Source organism: Rana temporaria, chromosome 4 (genome assembly GCF_905171775.1).
Source record: "Rana temporaria chromosome 4, aRanTem1.1, whole genome shotgun sequence".
Taxonomy (NCBI): Eukaryota; Metazoa; Chordata; class Amphibia; order Anura; family Ranidae; genus Rana; species Rana temporaria.
The window spans coordinates 134,418,899-134,443,067 of NC_053492.1; the positions used below are offsets into that span (position 1 = coordinate 134,418,899).

The following is a 24,169-nucleotide window of genomic DNA, read 5'->3' on the forward strand; positions in this document are numbered from 1 at the left end:
AGTCGGAATCTTCACTATAGGATTAAACAGTGAGTACGGGCCAAAAAAAATAAATAAAGGCATACTGTAGCTCGCGCTACTATGCTTAATTTAATGCTAGGAAAAAAAAAAAAAAAAATTATAGGGTGAATCCCCTCTGGGGAATGTGTGTAGTGTAAAAGTGTCTAATTTGCAAAGATTGTAGATATAAGATTCAGGAGCTGGGACAAATTTGAAAGATTGAAGCTGAAGTAAGGTCACAAAGTCTTCCTGAATGCTAGAGAGAGAGAGAGAGAGAGAGGTCATATAATGCGTTTTCCACCAAAGGAAGTCTCCAGGATGAGAAAAGGCCGTCACAAACCTAGGATTGCCTAAGGCTGGGTTCACACCTATTCAAATTGGATGTGGGGTTTACCCACATTCAATTCGCATAGCAGAGAATGTGACCGGCTCTTTACAGAAATGCTGTGTGTCTTTGGCTCCGTTTCAGGGCAGAATCCAGGCAAAGATTGAACCCTGATTTGTCCCTGAAACGGAGAACGTGTGTGAAGGTGTGAACCGAGCCTAAATAAAGGTCCAAGAATAGATTTCTGAAGTCATAGAAAATCTGCCCTTGTAAGGATTCCAAGGTTTAAAGTGGTTCTAAAGCTGAAGGTTTTGTACTATGCATGAAGGTAAAAAAAATCAATATGCAGCTTCCCCCCACGGGCCCTCCTATTACTTACCCAATTCTGAGCACAATCCAGCCATGTGAATGAGAATGGCTGCCCTCCCTGGTCTCTGCACCCTGATTGGCTCAGAAACAGCAGTGGGAGCCAATCACAGTTCACAGCCAGTGAGGAAGGAAGCGGGGGGTGGGGCCGAACCCCATTCTGCGTGTCTAATGGACACACACAGAGTGGAGTTTGGGAGCGAGCATGCATAAGTGTCCCCATGGCAAGCAGCTTTATTGTGGGGGCACTCCAGGAAGAGGAGGAGCCAGGAGTGCCAACGGGGGACCCGGACCCGAGAAGAGATATTTTTATATATATATATATATATATATATATATATATATATATATATATATATATATATATATATATATATATATATATATATATATATATATATATATATATATATATATATATATATAACTTTTTTATGCTTCCTAAATGCTATTTAACATGAATATGAAGCTATATCTCTAAAAGCAATAGAAGTAGACCAAAGTAACCCTGTCAGAAAAAATGGAGATATAGAAGCACTCAAATGCAAGCCAGGGAACCTTGGAGTCCACTAGATTCCATTACGCTATTTGCAAAAAAATAGAGGCTATATAATAAAGCCACACCTGAGGTAGGCCCAGTCCCCATTGTAAATTGGTGCGATATAAAATTTATCTATCAAATCTTGCCGTTTTTATTTGCCATGCCAATTTGTTGAGTAAAGTTTGGATTTGAGTGAAGTAGGATTTTGATTTAATCGAGCTGTAAATAATTTTAGGCAGTTACCCTGCTATGATTTCATTTTCATTAGCGGTGATTGTACAAAGCTTACTTACAAACAATAATGATTGTGTTGCAAATGTAGAGGTAAATGTTTTGCTGTGATGATTTTTACAGGCTGTGGAAACCTCATTGCTCCCTCATCAGAAGCAGGCACTGGCGTGGATGGTATCACGTGAGAATAGTAAAGAACTGCCACCATTTTGGGAACAGAGGAACAACTTTTACTACTGCACACTTACAAATTTTGCAGAAAAAGACAAGCCAGAGACTTTAAGGGGAGGACTTCTGGCAGATGACATGGGGCTGGTATGTTCCCTTTGTTTCAATTACAGGGAATTCTTTCTCAGAGTTGTTTTGCAACTTTGTTTATGGCAGTAAAATATATGTATCTTTCTTTTATTGTTTCAGTTTCCCACTCAGTGTAATAATTATTGTCTTTTTTTTTGTTTAGTGCTGCTTTGTTATTTCTAACAAATTATTTTATAAAAAGGCAAGAAATGAAAGGAAACCTGTTTTTCTAAGAAATATATTGGACACCTCTGCTGCCTCCTCTGGAAATTATAGTTCCTTGGCTGGATCATGAAGATCCTGCGACTTCCATACTTTAAGTCACACACATATATAAAAAGCATGTGGAAAGTGAAGTAAGAGCTAAGTCGCAACTCCTGTTCTGTATACTTGCTCTGGCTCAGTGACTTGAAGCCATTAGCTCAAGCCAGCCATAGACAGTTTAGCAGAAAACGGTCAAGATTCGAACCATGTATGGGCAGGCTGAATGTACTCAAATTGATCAACTTGGGTACAAGCAGCCTGTCAGATTTCACATGCAATTATTGCTAGCGGCTGTTAATCACTGTGTTCTCCTGGTGAGGACGGCTTCTCCACCAGAACACAATGACTCAGCAGGATGGATTACGCTGTTAACACTGCCTGTGTTGATGGCCGAATCAAGAAATTTCTCTCTTGCAACCTGTGGAAAGAAATTTGCGCGTGTGTGTGCGTGCGCGTGCGCCCGCTAATACATATGCTATAACATTTGTTGTCCATCTTGCAGGACTAGTTTACAGTCTTGCTGGTGATTTTACTTTTTTGATCCGTTGTTTGACTACCGAATAACTAGTCTAACTAGTCTTTACATTTCTTTTGATTGCTTCAAAAACACTCACCTGTCCAAGGTTCCAATGCAGATCCCCCTACCAGATGGATTCTTCTCAAGTCTTCAGATCCCTGGCACTGGCATGTTAACTGTGAGAAGGCAGTTGTGAGTCCTTATGACTTCACAGCCTGCTTCCCACTTTGCATGTATGTGCAAAACTAGGTACCCCCCCCCCCCCCCCAAAAAAAAAAAAGAAGGAAGGGTGGAGCTTCCCCTTTTGGGTGATGCTCCGCTATGGGTTACAGCTTAACGTGTTACTAAAGTTTTATGGCCGTAAAATCAGTCTGTATATGCAGTAAGGCATGCTTATTAATACTCACTGTGGAACAAAATGGGTTAGTCCTCCACATTGTGTAAAAAGGCTGTTTGATCCTGTCTTCTCTGATCCTCCACTTCTTCCACTTTCCCCAATCCATCTGCTGATAGTACAGAGCCTTGGGGGCACTCTACACATGCTCAATTTCGTGTGTATTGCTAGAGAGTTTATTTTTATTTTTTGGAGTGTGCGTGTGATCAGCACATATTGCATTTCCATGTACTGTGGGAGACCAGATATAGTGAATGCAGGGTCCTGGGTTTAGTAACACTTTAATTGCAATAGATATTGCTGTTGAATTTGATCAAATAAAGCTGTTACTACACTAGATTCGACAACTGTACAAAATGGGTAGAAGACATCGGTCATGTCTCCGAAATATCAGGGCGCACTGAGACATATCAGAACAGCTTGGCTGATGAGTTGGAGAATCTCGTTGTGGTTCAGCACGAGCATTTTCAGTTGTCAGAAGAGCTTTCATCTCCCACTATGGTAGCCTTAAATGGTCTGATCCTTAACTGAAATGTCTGCTCCCGTAGGTATCATGCTCCCATAAAATGGCTATTGTAAAGCTCATAATTATTGTGACAAAGGCAGTGAGGACAGTTATCTGCATTTACTTATTAGGGCTGCGCATCTTCACCGGTCTCACGATTCGATGCGATTACGATTATCAAGTCCACGATTCGATTCGATTCCGCGATGCATCACGATTGCAGTGCAAGTGCGCATGGCTCTCCCCCCAAAATACTAAATGAGATGATCAAAGACTGCAGACGTGGTACAGGAGATGATCAAAGACTGCAGACATAGTACAGGAGATGATCAGAGACTGCAGACATAGTACAGGAGATGGTCAGAGACTGCAGATATAATACAGGAGATGATCAGAGACTGCAAACATGATACAGGAGCTGATCAGAGACTGCAGACATAGTACAGGAGCTGATCAGAGACTGCAGACATAGTACAGGAGATGGTCAGAGACTGCAGACATAGTACAGGAGATGGTCAGAGACTACAGACATAGTACAGGAGATGATCAGAGACTGCAGACATAGTACAGGAGATGGTCAGAGACTGCAGACATAGTACAGGAGATGGTCAGAGACTGCAGACATAGTACAGGAGCTGGTCAGAGACTGCAGACATAGTACAGGAGCTGGTCAGAGACTGCAGACATAGTACAGGAGCTGGTCAGAGACTGCAGACATAGTACAGGAGATGGTCAGAGACTGCAGACATAGTACAGGAGATGGTCAGAGACTGCAGACATAGTACAGGAGATGGTCAGAGACTGCAGACATAGTACAGGAGATGGTCAGAGACTGCAGACATAGTACAGGAGATGGTCAGAGACTGCAGACATAGTACAGGAGATGGTCAGAGACTGCAGACATAGTACAGGAGATGGTCAGAGACTGCAGACATAGTACAGGAGCTGGTCAGAGACTGCAGACACAGTACAGGAGATGGTCAGAGACTGCAGACATAGTACAGGAGATGGTCAGAGACTGCAGACATAGTACAGGAGATGGTCAGAGACTGCAGACATAGTACAGGAGATGGTCAGAGACTGCAGACATAGTACAGGAGATGGTCAGAGACTGCAGACACAGTACAGGAGATGGTCAGAGACTGCAGACATAGTACAGGAGATGGTCAGAGACTGCAGACACAGTACAGGAGATGGTCAGAGACTGCAGACATAGTACAGGAGATGGTCAGAGACTGCAGACATAGTACAGGAGATGGTCAGAGACTGCAGACATAGTATAGGAGATGATCAGAGACTGCAGACATAGTACAGGAGATGATCTCAGTGTTTGTATATGCCGCGCTCATGTGACTGCCCAGAACGGCCCGCCAATTCGGCACCCCTAATATATATATATATATATATATATATATATATATATATATATATATATATATAGAGATATAGATATAGATATAGATATAGATAAAATTTGTCCATATTAGAATGTGTTTTCTACCCGCTTAAACCACTGTGTAGCCCTGTTCTTTTGAGCTCCAACCCTATTGCATGGTCTGCTTTGGCTATGGTTACTCTATTAATGGTGGAGCTGGGAGACAGCATGGGGAGCAGAAAGTGTTACACAACAGTGAATGTATGAAATATTTAATATCATTTTCATTCTTCTATTTTGTCTGTAGTAACATTAAAAAAAACAGTTTGTCTCTGAATAAAAACTGCAGTAGAAGAAACTTTCCCTGGGTCTGTGATTCCTACCACATGTTATTTTAAACGTTTTCATTACCTTGAAAACTTAGCTCTTGCTTCTACCAAAACACCCAGCAATATTTTCTTTCTTCTTATGTCATGCTTCCTGAACATGGCCATAAAGCTGAGAGGAGTGAGAGAGCAGGTAGCTGAAATGCAGCTCTGTTCTTGGCGAGGGGGCGGGGCTAGGCATCGATTATTACGATCGCCTGCATCGGAATCGCATCGGGGACACCCGAATCGCGATGCACCGATGCATCGATTAAATTCGACACCCCTATTACTTATCCAAAAATTACCTTCCAATGTAAAAATGTTTTTAAATAATTAATGCTTTTGGTATGTACACTTGTTTTTGGTTAACATTTTTTTTTTTTTTTTGTATAATTTCAGGGAAAGACTTTATCAATCATTGCTTTAATCCTCACTAACTTTCATGATGGAAAACCTTTTCCAGTTGGACATGGCATTTATGGTGTAAGTTTACAGTATATGCGCAACTCACTTTTGTGTAGTTCACTTTGTTTCCAGGGCAGTGTGTTTAAATCTCTTCATGTTTTTAGAAATCTTCTTTAGACGAAAAATCTCTTGTACAAGATGACTCAAGAAAATCATCTAACAAGAAACCGTCACGGAGGAAAACCGATGGTAAGTTCAGTTGGGAAAACAATTTAGCATACCGTAACCCTCAGTACACCCATATAGGCAGGCTAGACGTACTAGCAGTTCTAAGTGATTATTTTATAACTAAGAGCAGATCGCCTCCTCCCATATTCTCCTCCAGGACGTCTCCCGAGCCTCTACCATCCTCTGGAATACCCTGCCCCAATCTGGCAGACTATCTGCAAATCTATCTACTTTTAGGCGATCCCTGAAAACTTTTCTCTTTGGAGAAGCCAACCCTGCTTCCACCAAACAACTGCACTTTTATTTTCTTCATCAGCTCATCCCCCACAGTTATTACCCTTTGTATCACATGACTCTCCCTCCTAGACTGTGAGCTCTAACGAGCATGGCCCTACGATTCCTCCTGTTACGAATTGTAATGTAATTGTACTGTCTGCCTTAATGTTGTAAAGCACTGCGCAAACTGTCAGCGCTATATAAATCCTGTATAATAATATCGCTATACTCTGTTATAATTTACAGTACCATTGCATACCGTGGCGTGCTGCTTTCTAACATCTTGACAAGGCACTGTAAATATGCACCCTGGCATTTGTGCTGGAAGTGATCTCCCAGCACTGAGACTGGGCTGTCGCTGACACCTCTAGATCATGCACTAACGATCAGGAGCCCTGAGAAGTACACATAATTCCTGTTGTAGCCTGTGATTGGCTATCACAGTGACACCGCCCCCCCCCCCCCCCCCCCCCCCCCCCCCCCCCCCCCCCCCCCCCCCCCCCCCCAGTAAAACCTGCCACTGTATTCTTTCTCCTTCTAAATGGAGAAAAAGATACTCCTAGCCGGGCTAAGGCCCGCTGTAGGCTGATGTCACTCAGCTGGTCCAGGTTAAGCCTCACAGTGCACCCCTGAGAGCTTGAGCTAGTTGCTCTCGCTCCCTCCCCCACAGCCCAGTGCTCCAGTGAGTGCTGGAGGGGTAGAGCAGAGAGCTGCTGACTAACACAGGTTTTCTGCTTATTGAAGACCAAAAACTGAGTAATCAGTGGTCTTTGATCATGTTGTTCTCAGGCTTAGAGGCGGGGGGAACAGATGCTGCATCGGATCAATACTGCATCCACCTGGGTGGAATTTTAGCTAAAAAAAATGGCAAACGGCGGCATTGATATCTTTCACTTTCTCTTTCTCTCTCAGCAATACTTCTCAGCAACATCAACATCAGGCCTATCAACCCTTCCATATATCAGCAATACCAACTATGATTTTAGAATAAATGTCTGTAACACACACTGTCACCACAGACACGTATGTTCAGAGGATTTATACTATACAATAATACTCTTAAAGAGACAGGGATTCTTTTAGTTTGCATTAAAAACTTTACAGACAATGTTAACACTTTTCAAAATAGGGTTTAATGAAAAAGTCAAAATGGTGCAAATAAAATATTTACAGAAAAGGGTGTTACAAAGATATAAAGAGACAATAAAACAGAGAAATAAAAAGGTGTTGAAAAGGAAGAATACTTGTAAATCCTGGTTTCATCAGAGTCCAGTGAATAAGCAAAAATGGTACAGTGGCTCTCACAAGTCCTGTTAGATGTTCCTTGGTTTGATGTTAACGAGAACTGTCCTGGAATTCCTTTGTTCTTTGGGATCGAAGGAGTGTTGACAGAGACCACCTGACCAATTAACAGTTTGAGGAATGGTTTCTGGGATGTCATTATGGTTATGAATATGCCCCAGAGGCAGTTTTCTATAGGTACTCTTATCTCTGAGTATAGCTTGCTAACATGCAGATTATTGTCCAGCATAAATGTAGCTTTGAAACTAATGTACAGGTTTCGGATGCCCAGTTCGCCTAGGAGCTGAATTGGGCTGGTTCTGCTCCCAGCACTCCCAGGGCAGCAGTGTTTGAACTCAAAACACTATAAATTAACCAAGGGAGGTTAATATGTCCATATTCTGGCTGTGCTATTATATTGTGAGTTATGAAACATGCTGAAGTTTTAGCGTTATAACTACTAACCTGTCTGCAGAGATGTGTATTTACCATCCCCTCCAACTGAGCTATTTACGTCCTATATTTGTTAGTTCTCTGAATTGCTCAGCTTGTGAGGGTGACCGTTTTTATTAGGGTTTCTAGACTTAAATTGTGGATTGGGTAATGGAAAGATCTGTGTGTCTGATCAGTGGATTTATAATATTATTGTATAAAGTGAAGGAAGGAGGGGAGAAAGGAATCGGAGCTGCTGGATCTCTGGTTTTAAAACAGAAGCTAATGACAAATAAAATGTAATGACTGATTGTTAACAAAATGGCTGCTACACGCCGGTATGCATGGCCATTACAGGCCTAACTTTGGATACGGCCCTGTCCATCTTCTTTCTTCCCACAAAACAGCTTCCATCTCTCTGTTACCACAATCGGACTATAGGGTCCTGCAGCCACCCAACCATTTGCTTTTGCATGAGCATTCTGGGACTTATGGTAGTCTCCTTTTGAGGAAGTATTGTATGGCAATATTCATTCCAGGTCAGTGAAACTCGACATTCTGGTAGAGTGGGACAAGAAGGCTCTATCTCTCCATCTCCCCATACAACTGATTAGGTTTGTCCTGACATTGTATATTTCCAACCCGCGTTTAAAAAATAATACATTTTTAACCACTTACCCCCCGGACCATATTGCTGCCCAAAGACCAGAGTACTTTTTGCGATTCGGGACTCTGTCGCTTTAACAGACAATTGCGCGGTCGTGCGACGTGGCTCCCAAACAAAATTGGCGTCCTTTTTTTCCCACAAATAGAGCTTTCTTTTGGTGGTATTTGATCACCTCTGCGGTTTTTAGTTTTTGCGCTATAAACAAAAATAGAGCGACGATTTTGAAAAAAATTAATATTTTTTACATTTTGCTGTAATAAATATCCCCCAAAAATATATAAAAAAAACGTTTTTTTTCCTCAGTTTAGGCCGATACGTTTTCTTCTACATATTTTTCGTAAAAAAAAATCGCAATAAGCGTTTATTGATTGGTTTGCGCAAAAGTTATAGCGTTTACAAAATAGGGGGTAGTTTTATGTCATTTTTATTATATTTTTTTTACTAGTAATGGCGGCGATCAGCGTTTTTTTTTCTTCGGTACTGCGACATTATGGCGGACACTTCGGACACTTTTGACACATTTTTGGGACCATTGGCATTTTTATAGCGATCAGTGCTATAAAAATGCATTGGATTACTATAAAAATGCCACTGGCAGTGAAGGGGTTAACACTAGGGGGCGGGGAAGGGGTTAAGTATGCCTGGGTGTGTTCTTACTGTGGGGGGGGAGGGTGGCCTCACTAGGGGAAACACTGATCCACGGTTCATACATTGTATGAACCGAAGATCAGCATTTCCCCTGCTGACAGGAACGAGAGCTGTGTGTTTACACACACAGCTCCCGTTCCCCGCTCTGTACCGAGCAATCGCGTGTGCCCGGCGGCGAGCGCGCCCGCCAGGCACACGCCCTAGTGGCGGCTGGGAGAGAGGACGTCATATTACGTGCTCTCGCCCAGCAGAGCCACCTTGTGGACGTATTTCGACAGTGCGGCGACGGCAAGTGGTTAAGTATATATTTTTAAACACCTGTCCAGTTCTTATTGCTGTGTGTGCCACTGTTAAGGAGGTTCATCTCTATTTTTTCCTGTTTACCATTATCATTGAAAGTGAAAGAAAAGCCAACATTTTGGGTTGTCCCCAGAAAAGTAATAGAGGGGAAATCTTCCAATGGGAACACTGGTTCTGGTGACCTGGGGTCCCCAAGAAAATCTCTTAAAGCAGAACTCCAGGATTTTTTTAAAAAATCCCCCATTAGTACACCCCCTAAACGGTTATTACATTTGTTAAATTCCTTACCATTGAACTAAGGGCTGAATTTTTATGAAGTCAGCTCTCTAATTAAAAAAATGCATCATGTATTCTGCCAAGGACAGGACTGATAGAACAGTGATTGCATCATATCCTCTCCCCTCTCTTTACTCTATCAGTAAACTACATTTCCCTTCATGCTTTGCAAATTGCAATGAATGTTGGAAGTACACTAAGCCTGTAAATGTGAACAAGCCCACTTCAACATAAATCACGCCCCCTCATTCTGCAACCAGCCCCACTACTCAGTAACACACAGTCTGTGATCTCCCCCTCCAGCCACAACAGGAGATAAACATATTGCCCTTACTTGCTTTGTGTAATTATTACTGAACTGTAGACACATCCCATAACTATATATTATACACACACTAGAGCTGCACGATTCTGGGAAAAATGAGAATCGCAATTCTTTTGTATAAAATGAAGATCACGATTCTCTCGCGATTCTCAAAATTTAATTTATTTAAAGATATTTTTAACACAAAACTGAGCTTATGTGGTTAAAAACAGAATATGTAAATCTGACGGACTGTTACATTTTAAAAGCCGCAGCAAACCTGCTGACCTTACATGCTTGCTAATGTGAAAGAACACCTCTGATTTTCACATTTAATTAAATGTGAAAATCGGAGGTGTTCTTTCACATTAGCAAGCATGTACGGTTTGCTGCTGCTTTTTAAATTTAACATGTAAACAGTCTGTTAGATTTAGATATTCTGTATTTAACCACATAAGCTCCGTTTTGTGTTGAAAATAACTAGGGTTGTCCAGATACCGATACCAGTATCGGTATCGGGACCGATACCGAGTATTTGCGGGAGTACTCGTACTCGTGCAAATACCCCCGATACCTAAATAGAATACTTCCCCCCCCCCCCCCGCCGCTGCCGCCGCATCGCGCCGCCGCATCGAGGGACATGGCTAGAGGGACATTGCTGCATATGTGAGGGACATGGCTAGAGGGACATTGCTGCATATGTGAGGGACATGGCTGCATATGTGAGGGACATTGCTAGAGGGACATTGCTGCATATGTGAGGGACATGGCTAGAGGGACATGGCTGCATATGTGAGGGACATGGCTAGAGGGACATGGCTGCATATGTGAGGGACATGGCTGCATATGTGAGGGACATGGCTAGAGGAACATGGCTGCATATGTGAGGGACATGGCTAGAGGGACATGGCTGCATATGTGGGGGACATGGCTGCATATGGGGGGGACATGGCTGCATTTGGGGACACATTTAAAAAAAGTATCGGTATTCGGTATCGGCGACTACTTGAAAAAAAGTATCGGTACTTGTACTCGGTCCTAAAAAAGTGGTATCGGGACAACCCTAAAAATAACTGTTGGGTGTAACAAGATGTCCGCTTGCCCCCTTTTCACTATGATTACTGTGCAGGAGTGTGGGATGGAGCAAGATGGCGGCGCCAAAATGTAAATTCCTATGAGACAGCCGCCGTCGGGTGTACCAAGATGGCCCCTGCTCCGGAGCTAGGCTGAAGCTGGGGACTTTCCTATGGCCGCACCCGAAAATCGCGGGTCATCCGTCCTGGGGATTGCAGGGGGGGGGGAGGGGGTGAATCGAGATTGCGATTTTCTTACGATTAATCGTGCAGCTCTAATACACACTGTACACTGCTGTAAATCCGTATTAGAAATATTTCTCCTCATGCAGCTTTGAGATCTTTTTAACAGTAATCAGTGCTGGTATGGTGTATATGAGAACATCCCTGGCCGCAACACCGAAAGAGCCGGGCCATGATGCTTTAAATGTCGGCATGAGAAAAAATCTGTGCCCACCAGTGCGGTCTCATCTGTGCCCACCATTGCAGCTTATCAGTGCTGTCCTACCAGTCAAGCTTATCAGTGCGGTCACACCAGTTCCCACCAATGCAGCTTATCAGTGCCCATCAGGCTGGTCACACCAGTGCAGCTTATCAGTGTGGTCTCACCAGTGCAGCTTATCAGTGTGGTCTCACCAGTGCAGCTTATCAGTGTGGTCTCACCAGTGCAGCTTATCCGTGCCCATCAGTGCGGTCACACCAGTGCAGCTCACCAGTGCAGTCTCACCGGTGCCCACCAATGCAGCTTATCAGTGCGGTCACACCAGTGCCGCTTATCAGTGTCCATCAGTGTAGAACGGGGATTATTACCTGAAATCATCCGTATGACAGAACAGTGGTCTTGCAAACAGGAAATCACTGGAGATTAACGGCTTTTCAGCAAAATCATCAGGCTGCTACAGAGGTACTACAGAGCTCAGAAGAACATGGATGGCATAGTTGGTAAATCAGCAACAAGGACATGAAAAAAAAAATCTGCTTTAATTTGAAGCGATTTCTCTTCACTTCCTGTTTTGCTATGGGACAGGAAGTGAAGTGAAATCTGCACAATGAAACGGAGCTGGTGAAATAAAATCTGACAAGGCTGCTATCTAAAATTCTGAGTGTCTCATTAAAGAGAACCTGTCACCAAAAATGTATCACATAGGGGACTTTTTGTCCCCTATGTGATAAAAAAAAGTTTGTTTTTCTTTAACCACTTCCTTACTGGGCACTTAAACCCCCTTCCTGCCCAGAGGACTTTTTGCGATTCGGCACTGCGTCGCTTTAACTGACAATTGCGCGGTCGTGCGACGTGGCTCCCAAACAAAATTGACGTCCTTTTTTTCCCACAAATAGAGCTTTATTTTGGTGGTATTTGATCACCTCTGCGGTTTTTATTTTTTGCGCTATAAACAAAAATAGAGCGACAATTTAAAAAAAAAAAAAAAATTTTTTTTAATTGTTGCTGTAATAAATGGCTAAATTTTTAAAAAAAAAACATTTTTTATCCTCAGTCTAGGCCGATACGTATTCTACATATTTTTAGTAAAAAAAAAAAAAAAATCTCAATAAGCGACTGGTTTGCGCAAAAGTTATAGCGCCTACAAAATAAGGGACAGAATTATTTTTTTTTTTTTTTTTTTTTTTTTACTAGTAATGGCGGTGATCTGCGATTTTTATTGCGACTGCGACATTATGGCGGACACATCGGACACTTTGACACATTTTTGGCGCCATTCACATTTATACTGCAATCAGTGCTATAAATATGCACTAATTACTGTATAAATGTGACTGGCAGGGAAGGGGTTAACAATAGGGGGTGAGGAAGGGGTTAAATGTGTTCCCTAATTAGTGTTCTAACTGTAGGGGAAGGGGGGTGACCGATCTGTGTCTCTATGTACAAGAGACACAGATCCGTCTCCTCTCTCCCCTGACAGCACCGCTGTCTGCGAGAGCCGGGAATGAGAGATGATCTCATATGTAAACATATGAGATCATCTCTCATTGGCCGCACAGATCGCCTAGGAAACGGCCGCTCCGATTGGCCGTTCACGGCGATCTGTGACTGGCTGTGTCCAAGGGACACGGCCAGCACAGAAGTTCCCCGCTGCGCGCTCGGAACGCGGAAATGAGCTGCCGTCAATTGACGGCGGCTCAGAGATTTAGAACCACCCTGCGGCCGTCAATAGTCGTACGGCCGTAGGGAAGTGGTTAATAGTAAAAATTAAAGTTACATCCAAGTACATAAAATTCCCCCCTTTATGCATCAAGATAAAAAGCCTTCTGTGTGTAGCAGCCCCTCTAATACTTAACTGAGCCCCATCTCTGTCCAGCGATGTCCACGAGTGTATCGGCCGTCCGAGGCTCCCGGTGCTATCAATCAAAGTCAAGAGCCGGGCCACAGCTCCGTGTCTGAATGGACACATTGAGCTGTCACTCGGCTCGGGTGCACCCCATAGGAAGCTGCTTGCTGCCTGAGCACTCGACAGGAGGAAGGGGCCAGGTAATCAGAAGAGGGACCCGAGAAGAGGAGGATCTGTGCTGCTCTGTGAAAATCCACTGCGACAGAGCATGTAACTATAACATGTTTGTTATTTAAAAAAAAAAAAAAAAAAACATGACTTTACAATCACTTTGTTTTACCAAGTGTATGTTCAGGCCTGTTGGCGTTTGTTTTCTGTATAGCTTACTTCCCAGTTGGACAGCATTTGGACTTAAAGTATAAAACTGATCCTGTGTACGTAGTGTAAGAAAAATGTTTTTTTGTCTTTAACTGTAAAATATTTTCCATGAAGTACATTACAAAACATTTTTCCCCCTGTGCTCTTATGATTTAGTCCTTATTGCTTGCTACAACATTGAGACTTGCTGAGACTGGGAGGGGTTATATTAGGGCGGTGCCTTATGTTTGCCAGTGTCCAATCTGAAGGCAGAGACACACGCCTTATGCTAAGACTCTGGTGCTGGGTCCTGTAACGTATTTTACAGCTAAGGCTTCATGCACACTGGGCTCTTAACACCAGGGCATGAAGCTCTGGCATTAAGTTGCGGCTGGAGGGCACAGGCACACCGTCCAGCCCTTCAGCTGACAGCCTGTCTAACAACTGGTGCACTCTGCAGTACATCTATTTAGGGCAGTATGTGCCCAGGGACAAATGCCCATAACACAAACTGCTTGCGTGCCAAGCCTTTGTCCTGGGTGCATACTGCCCTAAACCTGCATGCCGCTCGGTGCACTGCCCAGCCGTGGTTGTCAGGCCTTCAAAGGACAAGCTGTTGACAGTGGGGCCAGATGGTGCGCCTGGGCACTCCAGCTTCAGATAAACACCGGAATGAAGTAAAAAATCTTATTTTCCTTAGCATTCATAAATTCAAACAGTAGTTGACAGGAGTTTTTAATGTTAACATGTTTCTCATGTTTTGCCTTTTACTAAAGAAACAAACGAAAAACCAGGGAGCAGCAAAGGAGAAACTCTGCCTAAGAGGTATATAATACTATTGTTGTATATTTAATTTATACTGAATTTGCAATATAGTAATTTAAAGAAAGGTAACCTAGTGCCATCAATCAAACTGTGTGTGTGTGTATTATTTTATTTACCCAACATATGTGTAGATTCTAGCTCTAATACTGACATTCTCCTATATCACGTCTTGACAGATTTCTGGAAGCAAATGGCATGTAGAATATTCTGTAATATACGGTTTTGTTTATTCAAATGTTAATATATTAAAACCGCCTCACGCCTTCCAATCCCCAGCTGACAGTAACTTGTACAGTGCTTCTTCTACAGTAGCACTGATACCCTCTACATTTGCATAATGCTTCCAGTGAGTTTGACATTCTGCAGGGTTTTGAATGCGTATTTGTCCACATTGCAGATGTTCTGATTTCTGCAGCTTAGGTGTAAAATGAGTTCCCCTGTCCATTAGGTGCTCATATGGTACACAGGCGTCTTTTTAAAAAAAAAAATGTTTTTGTATATCATATAAGTTAATATTTAAATGTTTTATATTTTATAAATCTTTGTTGGTGTGTTTGCCTCTAAAAATGTGCTTCCAAAGAATTAGGTATGTCATGGCTTGTTAGTTTTAACTGTTTTATATTTCACAAGGCAAAAAGCGACGTTTACATTAAGTGACTCTGAAGAGGATGAATGGATTCCACGAAAAGGAAAAGGTAAGACGGAAAGAAAAACCTAGGCTGATAAGTCTATTAAATATTCCACAGAGCAATAGGAAATCCAAATATTCGTTTTCTAGTTCTCCTGATATATGCACTGTATCTGTTCATCTTTAACCCAACTAGGAAAATTGTATTATTGGTTTTGTCACAATAACGTTTAACAATACCAAAGAGACAGAAATTGCTTAGTGTGCATACAGAGCAAATTGTGGCAAGGCCAAAACCAATCTCTGAAAAATTGGGTTCCTTTAAGCTAGTGCATTGTTGGTTCACTTACCTTTTCCTTCAATTTCCCTTCTAAATGTTTTTTCTCTTTGTCTGAATTTCTCACTTCCTGTTCCTCCTCAGTAAGCGTGTCCCCATCATCCATGGGGGTTAGTCAGCCAGAACAGCTTACAGAGGAGGAACAGGAAGTGAGAAATTCAGACAAAGAAAACAACAACAAAAAAAACATTTAGACGGGAAATCGAAGGAAAAGGTAAGTGAACCAGCAATGCACTAGCTTAAAGGAACCTATTTAGAAAATAAAAAACAAACCTTTACAACCCCTTTAATCACACTTGGATCCAAAGAGAAGGACATCTTATTAAAATGAAACTGGCCTAGAAGACCTTCAGAAACCAACAAAATGCTAATTTACTCAGATGAAGGCGACATCACTTGTAGTTTTCTCCATTGTTCCACTTATGGACAAAACTATTAACAAACATTCTGATACTGGACAACAAAATAAATTAATCTAGAGAAGGGTAAAATGGAAGTCCAATTTAATGATATCATTTAGACATACTCTAGCAGTGAAATGGCAGTCGTTTAAAGTATATGCAACATATTATAATGAATAGGTTCTCATGGATTGTTTGTATAAATAATTCCATCCCTGTAGCCAAGGTTTCATGATCAGTTAATCCAGTGTTTTTCAACCTTTTTTCAACCAAGGCACACGTTGAAATCGGTCAGAATCTCGAGGCACACCAAACCAAAAATTTGGAAAAAAAAAAATTATGCCACTTGCTGTTTGCACAGTGGTTCAATTAATTAAAACAAAACACAATATAATACCCCAATTTGTGGGTATAGTGTGAAAGATGATGTTATGGCGGGTAAATAGATACCTAACATGTCATGCTTTAAAATTGCGCACACTCGTGGAATGATGACAAACTTTGGTACTTCAAAATCTCCATAAGCAACACCTTAAAACACCTTGTCTTATTTATTAAACTTTTTTTTTTTCACTGTCCCTTTTGGATTGTTTCTCAGGCAAGACAGTGGAAGAGGGGGGACATCCCCTCCCGACGCTTCTCAAAGCGTTCCAGTGGCTCAAAAACCACTCGGAGTGCTTTCATGAGAAAGCCAGCCACTGGTTGTAAAAAAACAATACCAAGGTTATGGCTGATATTTTCATTTTAGGGCACTTTCACATTGACTAATTCCATTGCAAGCATGGTGATTTTATTTATTTTTTATATAATATACATGGGCTATGTGGGTTATTATTGATAATGATAACTGTAAACTTCAATACTGCGGTTTTCATGTGGTTTCTCATAAACTTCTATTATGTAGTACATTTTTGGTACATTTTCTGAAAGCACACCAAAAATAAGGGACATAATAGAAGTCAATAAAAAAACACATGAAAACCGCAGGTACCCTGCGCTACATCTGAGCTGCGGCCAAACTGCAGGATTGAAGTATACAGTTATCATTATCAATATTAACCCATATAGCCCATGTACATTATATTACATTTAAAAAATTCACCATGCTTGCAATGAAAAGTGAGGCAATGAAAGTGCCAACAAGTGTTATATAGTTTATTTTTTATTTTTATAAACACCATGCCTGCAATAAAAACGAATCATACATTGAAAATGACAGGTACAAGTACTGTACCTGTGTCTCCTCGCTGTTTTGTTTCCTACTCATGGTGTTCTTCTTCTCCTCCCATCAGGGAAACGCGCGCCAGCCAGCATCTATTCCCGAGGCTCACACGTCACAGATATCAGTGCGTGCGGCGTGCACCCGACCCTCCCATATCAACTAATGACGTAATCGGTTGGCAAGACGCGGTCGGAAAGGCCCGCACAGCTTCCCGAGTGCCTGTGGCAGCGGGAAGTGAGCTTTACACAGTGGACCGGCACCACTGTAATAACAAATATTAACCAAGTGGCCAACAGATAGCTGCCTATATTGGGGGTCATTTTGCCGCGGCACACCTGGGGACTCTTCACGGCACACCAGTGTGCTGCGGCACACTGGTTGAAAAACACGGAGTTAATCTACAAAAAATGAAATGTCACTAATAATGCCACCAACTCTTATGACATAGTTAAATCTTTATAAAATAGAAATTAGTTTATCCTATAAAGATTGGATCCAATAGATCTATCTTCTAGGGATTTCTAGTCTCGGGCCTGGAGGCCAAGTTCAACTAGTGCCTATGCAAACAAATAATTAATCTGTAATTTGTCCTCCAATCAGAGCTGAGTAAATAGTACTAACTGTACCCTCTGGGAGGGTTCCTAAATTGTATTGTTTTTGGTAGCAAGCTCAGGGTGACACCGGTTCATACAATAAGATTACATTATTATAGACCCATCATCGCACATCAAGGAACACAAAAAAAGCTTACAAAATACAATGGCATACAACATACAATACAACAACAAGGGCTAGACAGCCCTAAAGCCATTATTGAGTATTCGTGAAAATGTGCGAGGCTCAGCAACCCAATGGATCAAAAAAAAACATTCCATGGAGAAGATTAGGGTTCAGAATCTAACATGGGTCACAAAAAAGACCACCTCAGTGCAAGAAAGTTCTCGTTCAATCTGCCAAAAATTATAAGAGGGTGCACTAGCACAGAACTGCTCAGGTGTAACCGAAGAAAAAAAAAAGGGGGGGGGGGGTTGGCAGAGAAGAAAAAAGAGGGGAGCCAGGAAAAGGGCGAAAGAAGAAGGGGAGCCAGGAAAGGGGAGAAAGAGAGGTCTCTGAATGCTGCAATGCAGGGGATAGGGCTGAGCTATGAAATTTGGTGATGATCCATTCTGTGGTGATTTCCAATTTACCCCATACCACCCTCACCTACTCTGGAGCATGGACTAGCATTAATTTTTTCCATAAAAGTGACGTTGTTCAGGAACTACAATTCCCATGATGCCTAGTCATGTCCATGAATGTCAGAGTATTACAATGCCTCGTGGGATGTGTAGTTTTGCAGCAGCTGGAGGGCCATAGTTTGAAGGTCCCTGGTGTATTGCATAGATGCACTGCATTTCCCCCCTAATTTGTGATTTTAAACATTGTTGAACTGAGATTTAGTGCTTTATGTCACTTTTATTAGAGCTTGAGACTGCTTTTTATGCTTTCTACAAATTCACATTGTAAATATTTCCTTTGTAGCTCCTTCGGCATGTAACGTAGTCAATGATCAGTTTGCTATGGCTCTCTTTGGCAATCCTCCAGCTGTGAAGCAAAAAACTAAGAAAGAAGGCACAGGTTGGTGTTTACTGTTCGCAGTTTTGATTTTAAAGCTGTGTGTTGGCTTTTAAAGCTGAGCTGTCAATGATATTCAATGGAGGTCTATTTTTCTTTTTTTGTAGAAAGATTGTGTTTGAAAGATATCTTTAGTGTGCCTAAGAAATAATAAAGAGTGCCTCTCCAATCGCAAACATGCAGCAACCGGTGGCCTAAATGTTGCTGGGTGCCAGCATACAACAGGGCTTGCCCAGCCTGCCAACAATGACTAACAAAAAGAATAGAGAGCCGCACACCAGTTGCCAAACCAAACACTATGGGGCAGATCCACAAAGGTATTACGCCGGCGTATCTCTTGATTTGCCGCGTAATTTCAAATTTTGCGCGTCGTATCTTTGTTTTGTATCCACAAAACAAGATACGACGGCATCTTGGCTAGATCCAACAGGCGTACGCCGTCGGATCTAAGCTGCAATTTTTCGGCGCACGCTAGGTGGCGTTTCTGTCGAATTCCGCTTCGAGTATGCAAATTAGCTAGTTACGGCGATCCGCGAACGTCCGGCCGGCGCATTTTTTTACGTCGTTTTCGTTCGGCTTTTTCCGGCGTATAGTTAAAGCTGCTGTTATGAGGCGTACTCAATGTTAAGTATGGCCGTCGTTCCCGCGTATAAATTTGAAATTTTTATGTAGTTTGCGTAAGTCGTTCGCGAATAGGGATTTGCGTTGAATGACGTCACCGTCGGAAGCATTGGCTTGTTCCGGGTTAATTTCGAGCATGCGCACTGGGATACCCCCACGGACGGCGCATGCGCAGTTAAAAAAAAAAACGTTGTTTACGTCATGACGTATTTACATAAAACACGCCCCCATTACATCCATTTGAATTCCGCGCCCTTACGCCGCCAAAGATACACTACGAATTCTTTATGGATTCTAAATAAATAAAATAAGTTGCGGCGGCGTAGTGTATCTTAGATACGCTGCGCCCGGCGGAAGATTACGCGCAGGTACGGGGATCTGCCCCTATGTATAGAAAAACAGCTTAAGCTTGTCTCCTCCCAAGCCACACTCCTCTGATGTGTTTCACCCTTCCAGAGGCTCATCACCCATCAATTACCTCTTAAAAGTGTTTAACTCCCTTTTTTTTTTTTTACATCAAACGTGCTGCAACTACCTGAATTGCATTCTGATGTGGGACGTTTGTGGCACTCTCCTGTTATTTTCAATGGGTTGCATTCAGTGGATAGCAAGAGCATCATGTTGAATGTTTTTTTGCCGTGGGCACGAATTCAAGCATAGCGACTGAAGCACATAAACACCCCTATCTGCTGCCCATTCAGCTTAAAGTGATTCTAAAGGCAGACGGTTTTTACCTTAATGCATTCTATGCAATAAAGTAAAAAAACTTTTGGGTGCAGCTCTTCCCCCAGTTACCCTTAGACTTGCCATACCCCATCTTGATTTAGCGATGTGCATGAGAGCAGAAGCTTTCTTGGTTCTCTCTCTCAGGGGCCATTCACAGGAACGAGGCTTGCTATTGGTAGCGCGCAACAGGGGGAGGAGCCAGGACAAAAGACCCAAAAAGACCATTGCACAGAGCAAGTATAACCTGATTTTTTATTTATTTTTAAACTTGGTTATACGGCAGCAGAGTGGCTCTCCTGGACCAGATCATGTACCTAGTACATGATCCAGCATTTCCGGGTAGATTTTGTTGTAATTGGTGACAGCAGAACACGATCAGCTTGTGTCAGCCAATAGATGTCTCCTGGCACCCACTGATTGTCGAGGAGAGAGGCTGGACGGAGCTCTGCATATGTAAACAACGCAGAGCTTCGTCCCCTCAGTGTGGATGTGATGGATTTTCTTTCCTGGCAAAGCAGGGAATATAATCCACTACATCTTTTAGTGAAAGCACTACACATAGTGCACAAAAAAAACCTTTTCATTGCACTAAATGTTTAACCCCTTCCCAGCCAGTGTCACTAGAACAGTGACTGCATATTTTTAGCACTGATCACAGTATTAGTGTCACTGGTTTCCACAAAGTGTCAGATTGTCCACCTCAATATCGCAGTCCTGCTATAAGTTGCTGATTGCTGCCATTACTAGTATTAAAAAAAATATATATAAAATGCATACAAATTCCAGTATATATACACCATATATTATTATTAATTTTGCTATTTTTTTTTCAGTTAGCGCAGATATCCGTGCACCCCTTTTTCATATATACATCATAGTTTGTAGATGCTATAGCTATTTTTTTTTAAATTGTCTTTTTTGTTTTATAGCGCCAAAAAAATGTGGTGTTTAAATACCACCAAAATAAGGCTCTATTTGTGGGGAACAAATGAAATACATTTTATTTATGTACAGCGTTGCAGACCCTGCAATTGTCAGTTAAAGTAACGCAGGGTCGTATAGCAAAAAATGGTCTAGTCATGAAGGGGGTAAAACTTCCAGAGGGCAAGTGGTTAAGGAGGGGCGATTGGGGAATGCTAAAAGCAAGCATTTTTACCGCCACCAGGCCTTAATGACATTTTGTATGTGTACAGTTAGTAGTTTGAGATTGCAATACAAATTCACACTATAAATATTACTTTTGTAGCTCCTCCCGCATGCAACATAGTGGATGATGACCAGTTTTCTATGGTTCTTTTTGGCACTTCTATAGTTGCGAAGAAATCGACCAAGAAAAAGAGCACAGGTGGGTGTTTACTATTCATGGTGTTCTGATTTAATATTGGTGATAATCTATGACAGGAATGAAGTTCTGTTTTATTCGGGTGGCATATTCCTTTGTGCCTCTTTACTGATACTAGAATATTATTATCCTGATGAATGTACTTTTGCGGACTGCACATTGTTTACAGCGCTGGCTGTGTGATGAGCAGGTGTCCATTCTTTTTAATGGATGGTGTGGCTTTATGGCGATTAGGCAAAGCAAAGTTGCACCAGATACATAAATTGTTGTGAGAGAAGGCTTTGCCTTTAATTATGTCAATATTTTGTGCAGAGGGGGGTTATAATAATGATATTTTCCTGTTTTTTTTTAATTGTTTTAGTTAAAACCTTAACAGATAATCCTACAAAATGTGAAGTACAGAAACGTCCAAGAACAACTCTAATCATTTGTCCCCTGTCTGTGCTGAGTAACTGGATTGTAAGTATGATTTGTGTCCTTGTCCCATGCAAGTTGTGCAAAGTTTCATTCAGGAACACTTGCTAAGTTGCTTCAGACATAACAACATTAATATGCATTTAGGATACTTTTCCAGAGTTTTTGGAGCTTACTACGTGTTGGTGGGGGAACCCGTTGAATTCACCCGCTAATGCCTCGTACACACGATCGGAATTTCCAATGGAAAAAGTCAGATGGAATTTATTCATTGGATATTCCGACCGCGTGTATGCCCCATCGGACTTTTTCCGTCAGAAATTCCGACGGATTTGGAAAGAGAACAATTTCTATCGCAAATTCCGTTTGTTTGTATGGAACTCCGACGGAGAAAAAAACACGCATGCTCAGAAACAATTTGACGCATGCTTGGAAGCACTGAACTTCATCTTTCTAGGCATGTCGTAGTGTTGTACGTCACCGCGTTTTTGACGGTCGGAATTTGGTGTGTATGCAAGACATCTTGAACGGAATTACTACGGAAAAACCCATCTTGAGTTTATTCCGACGGAAATGCTGATCGTGTGTACAGGGCATAAGACTCGCAAATTCACTAACCCACAAAGTGCTAATGACTTTTCTCCAGCAACAAATTGCTCAGAACAGTAAATTTCAATTGATTTGATTGGTAGAATGTCGTTTAATATTTTCCTTTTTTACTGTATCAGTTTTTAATAAATAACATTCTCAATATTTTTTTCCAGGATCAGTTTGAGCAACATGTTAAAGCAGATGCCAAATTAAATATTTACATCTACTATGGGCCTGAGCGCAACAAAAATTCAGACTTCCTGTCCAAGCAGGATGTTGTATTAACAACGTACAATGTGGTAACTTATGATTATGCTGTAAGTCTGCTGTTATACTGCATTATGGTTTGGAAAATGCTAGTCAAGTATGGATTCTTAATACAAATGACCTTACATTGCTCTCAGCCTCCTCCAAATTCCTTTATTTTTTTCTGCTGTGATCTGACTTCCTGTCAGAGGCTGGCTGTGTCCATTCTCTATGGTTTCACTGTATGTAGGAACATAGTCACCCTCTCTTGTTTGCTCCCAAGATAGATGAGAGACTTTGAGAAGTGTAGTGTTCAAAGAACAGTACATATGACTGCAATTAACAGGCGCTGCTTGTTCAAAACAAATGGAAGCGTCAAACAAGGATGCTGTGCAGGTGTCTGACATCTTCCTTATCAACCAATGACGTAATTGGTTGTTTGGGTGCTGGTGGCTCGACGGTTGTAATGATGCATAATGAAAACCTGTAGCTTTGTGAAACTAAAAGACGGGCTTTATCAACCCGCTGGCTTTTATACAATTTTCAAGCAATTTCTAGGCATTTTGTCAAGGCACTCCTGAAGAAACCTAAAGGCATCCTGGTTGAAAGGCTGATTTAGGGACACAAAGTCAGAGACTGTTGGGTTATACTCCCATCTAAAGCAAGATTGGACATCGGCAAACAAAAAAATTGTGCACTAACCCAGTATAACTCCTCCTCCCAGCATGTCCCAGTTTTTTGCTCGTGTCCTAAGAGGCTGGGTGTCTTTTTCTTGTTCTGCCAAGAAAAACAACTTTTTCTTCTTTGTACACCCCAGGACACAGGGTATTTTTCTTTATTCATTACCAATAGGGTTATGCTGCTACCTTCAGGGGATTGGACACAGGTATAAAGGACAGGAAATCCCCCTCCCATGTTTAACCTTTCCCAGCTAGGCAAGGCTTAATTTTTTTTTTGCTAGTGTTCTTATAGCCATGTATTGGCAGCCTCTGCATAAAACTAGCTAGCTTCTCAGCAGTTCCATCTGGGATTAGGAGATTGCCATTCCAGGTCCATTGCCTACGGTTTTTCTTTGCTCAGAAAAATGGTATCCAAACCCTGAACTGGAAATGTAGGGGTGGCCTGTAATGTTGCTGGCCTGCACTGGACCCTGTGAGATGGGACCCTGCGGAATAATATATTGCCTTGTGGACTGGTAGGACAGGGTTTGACACATTTGCTTGGAATCTAGGAGCCAGCTAAAAAAGTTAGGAGCCAGAAAACGTGCCCCGTCCCGACGAGCTTGCGCGCAGAAGCGAACACATACGTGAGCAGCGCCCGCATATGTAAACGGTGTTCAAACCACACATGTGAGGTATCGCTGCAAAAGGTAGAGCGAGAGCAATAATTCTAGCTCTAGACCTCCTCTGTAACTCAAGACATGCAACCTGTAGATTTTTTTTAAACGTCGCCTATGAAGATTTTAAAGGGTAAAAGTTTGTCGG

At 42.0% G+C, this 24,169-nt stretch overlaps 1 protein-coding gene across 2 annotated transcripts in view; it reads left to right on the forward strand.

The window, feature by feature from the left end:
- HLTF (helicase like transcription factor) overlaps nt 1–24,169 on the forward strand; it is a 92,991-nt gene that overhangs the window by 16,470 nt on the left and 52,352 nt on the right. The window contains exons 7-15 of one of the 2 annotated variants that reach the window (XM_040349087.1): nt 1,587–1,778; nt 5,583–5,666; nt 5,753–5,837; nt 14,495–14,543; nt 15,174–15,238; nt 18,653–18,748; nt 21,339–21,437; nt 21,811–21,893; nt 22,613–22,756. In XM_040349087.1, coding sequence (XP_040205021.1) covers nt 1,587–1,778; nt 5,583–5,666; nt 5,753–5,837; nt 14,495–14,543; nt 15,174–15,238; nt 18,653–18,748; nt 21,339–21,437; nt 21,811–21,893; nt 22,613–22,756 — 897 coding nt within the window. Of the gene's footprint in view, nt 1–1,586; nt 1,779–5,582; nt 5,667–5,752; nt 5,838–14,494; nt 14,544–15,173; nt 15,239–18,652; nt 18,749–21,338; nt 21,438–21,795; nt 21,894–22,612; nt 22,757–24,169 lie in introns of both variants that reach the window. The other variant, XM_040349086.1, reaches the window with a different exon arrangement.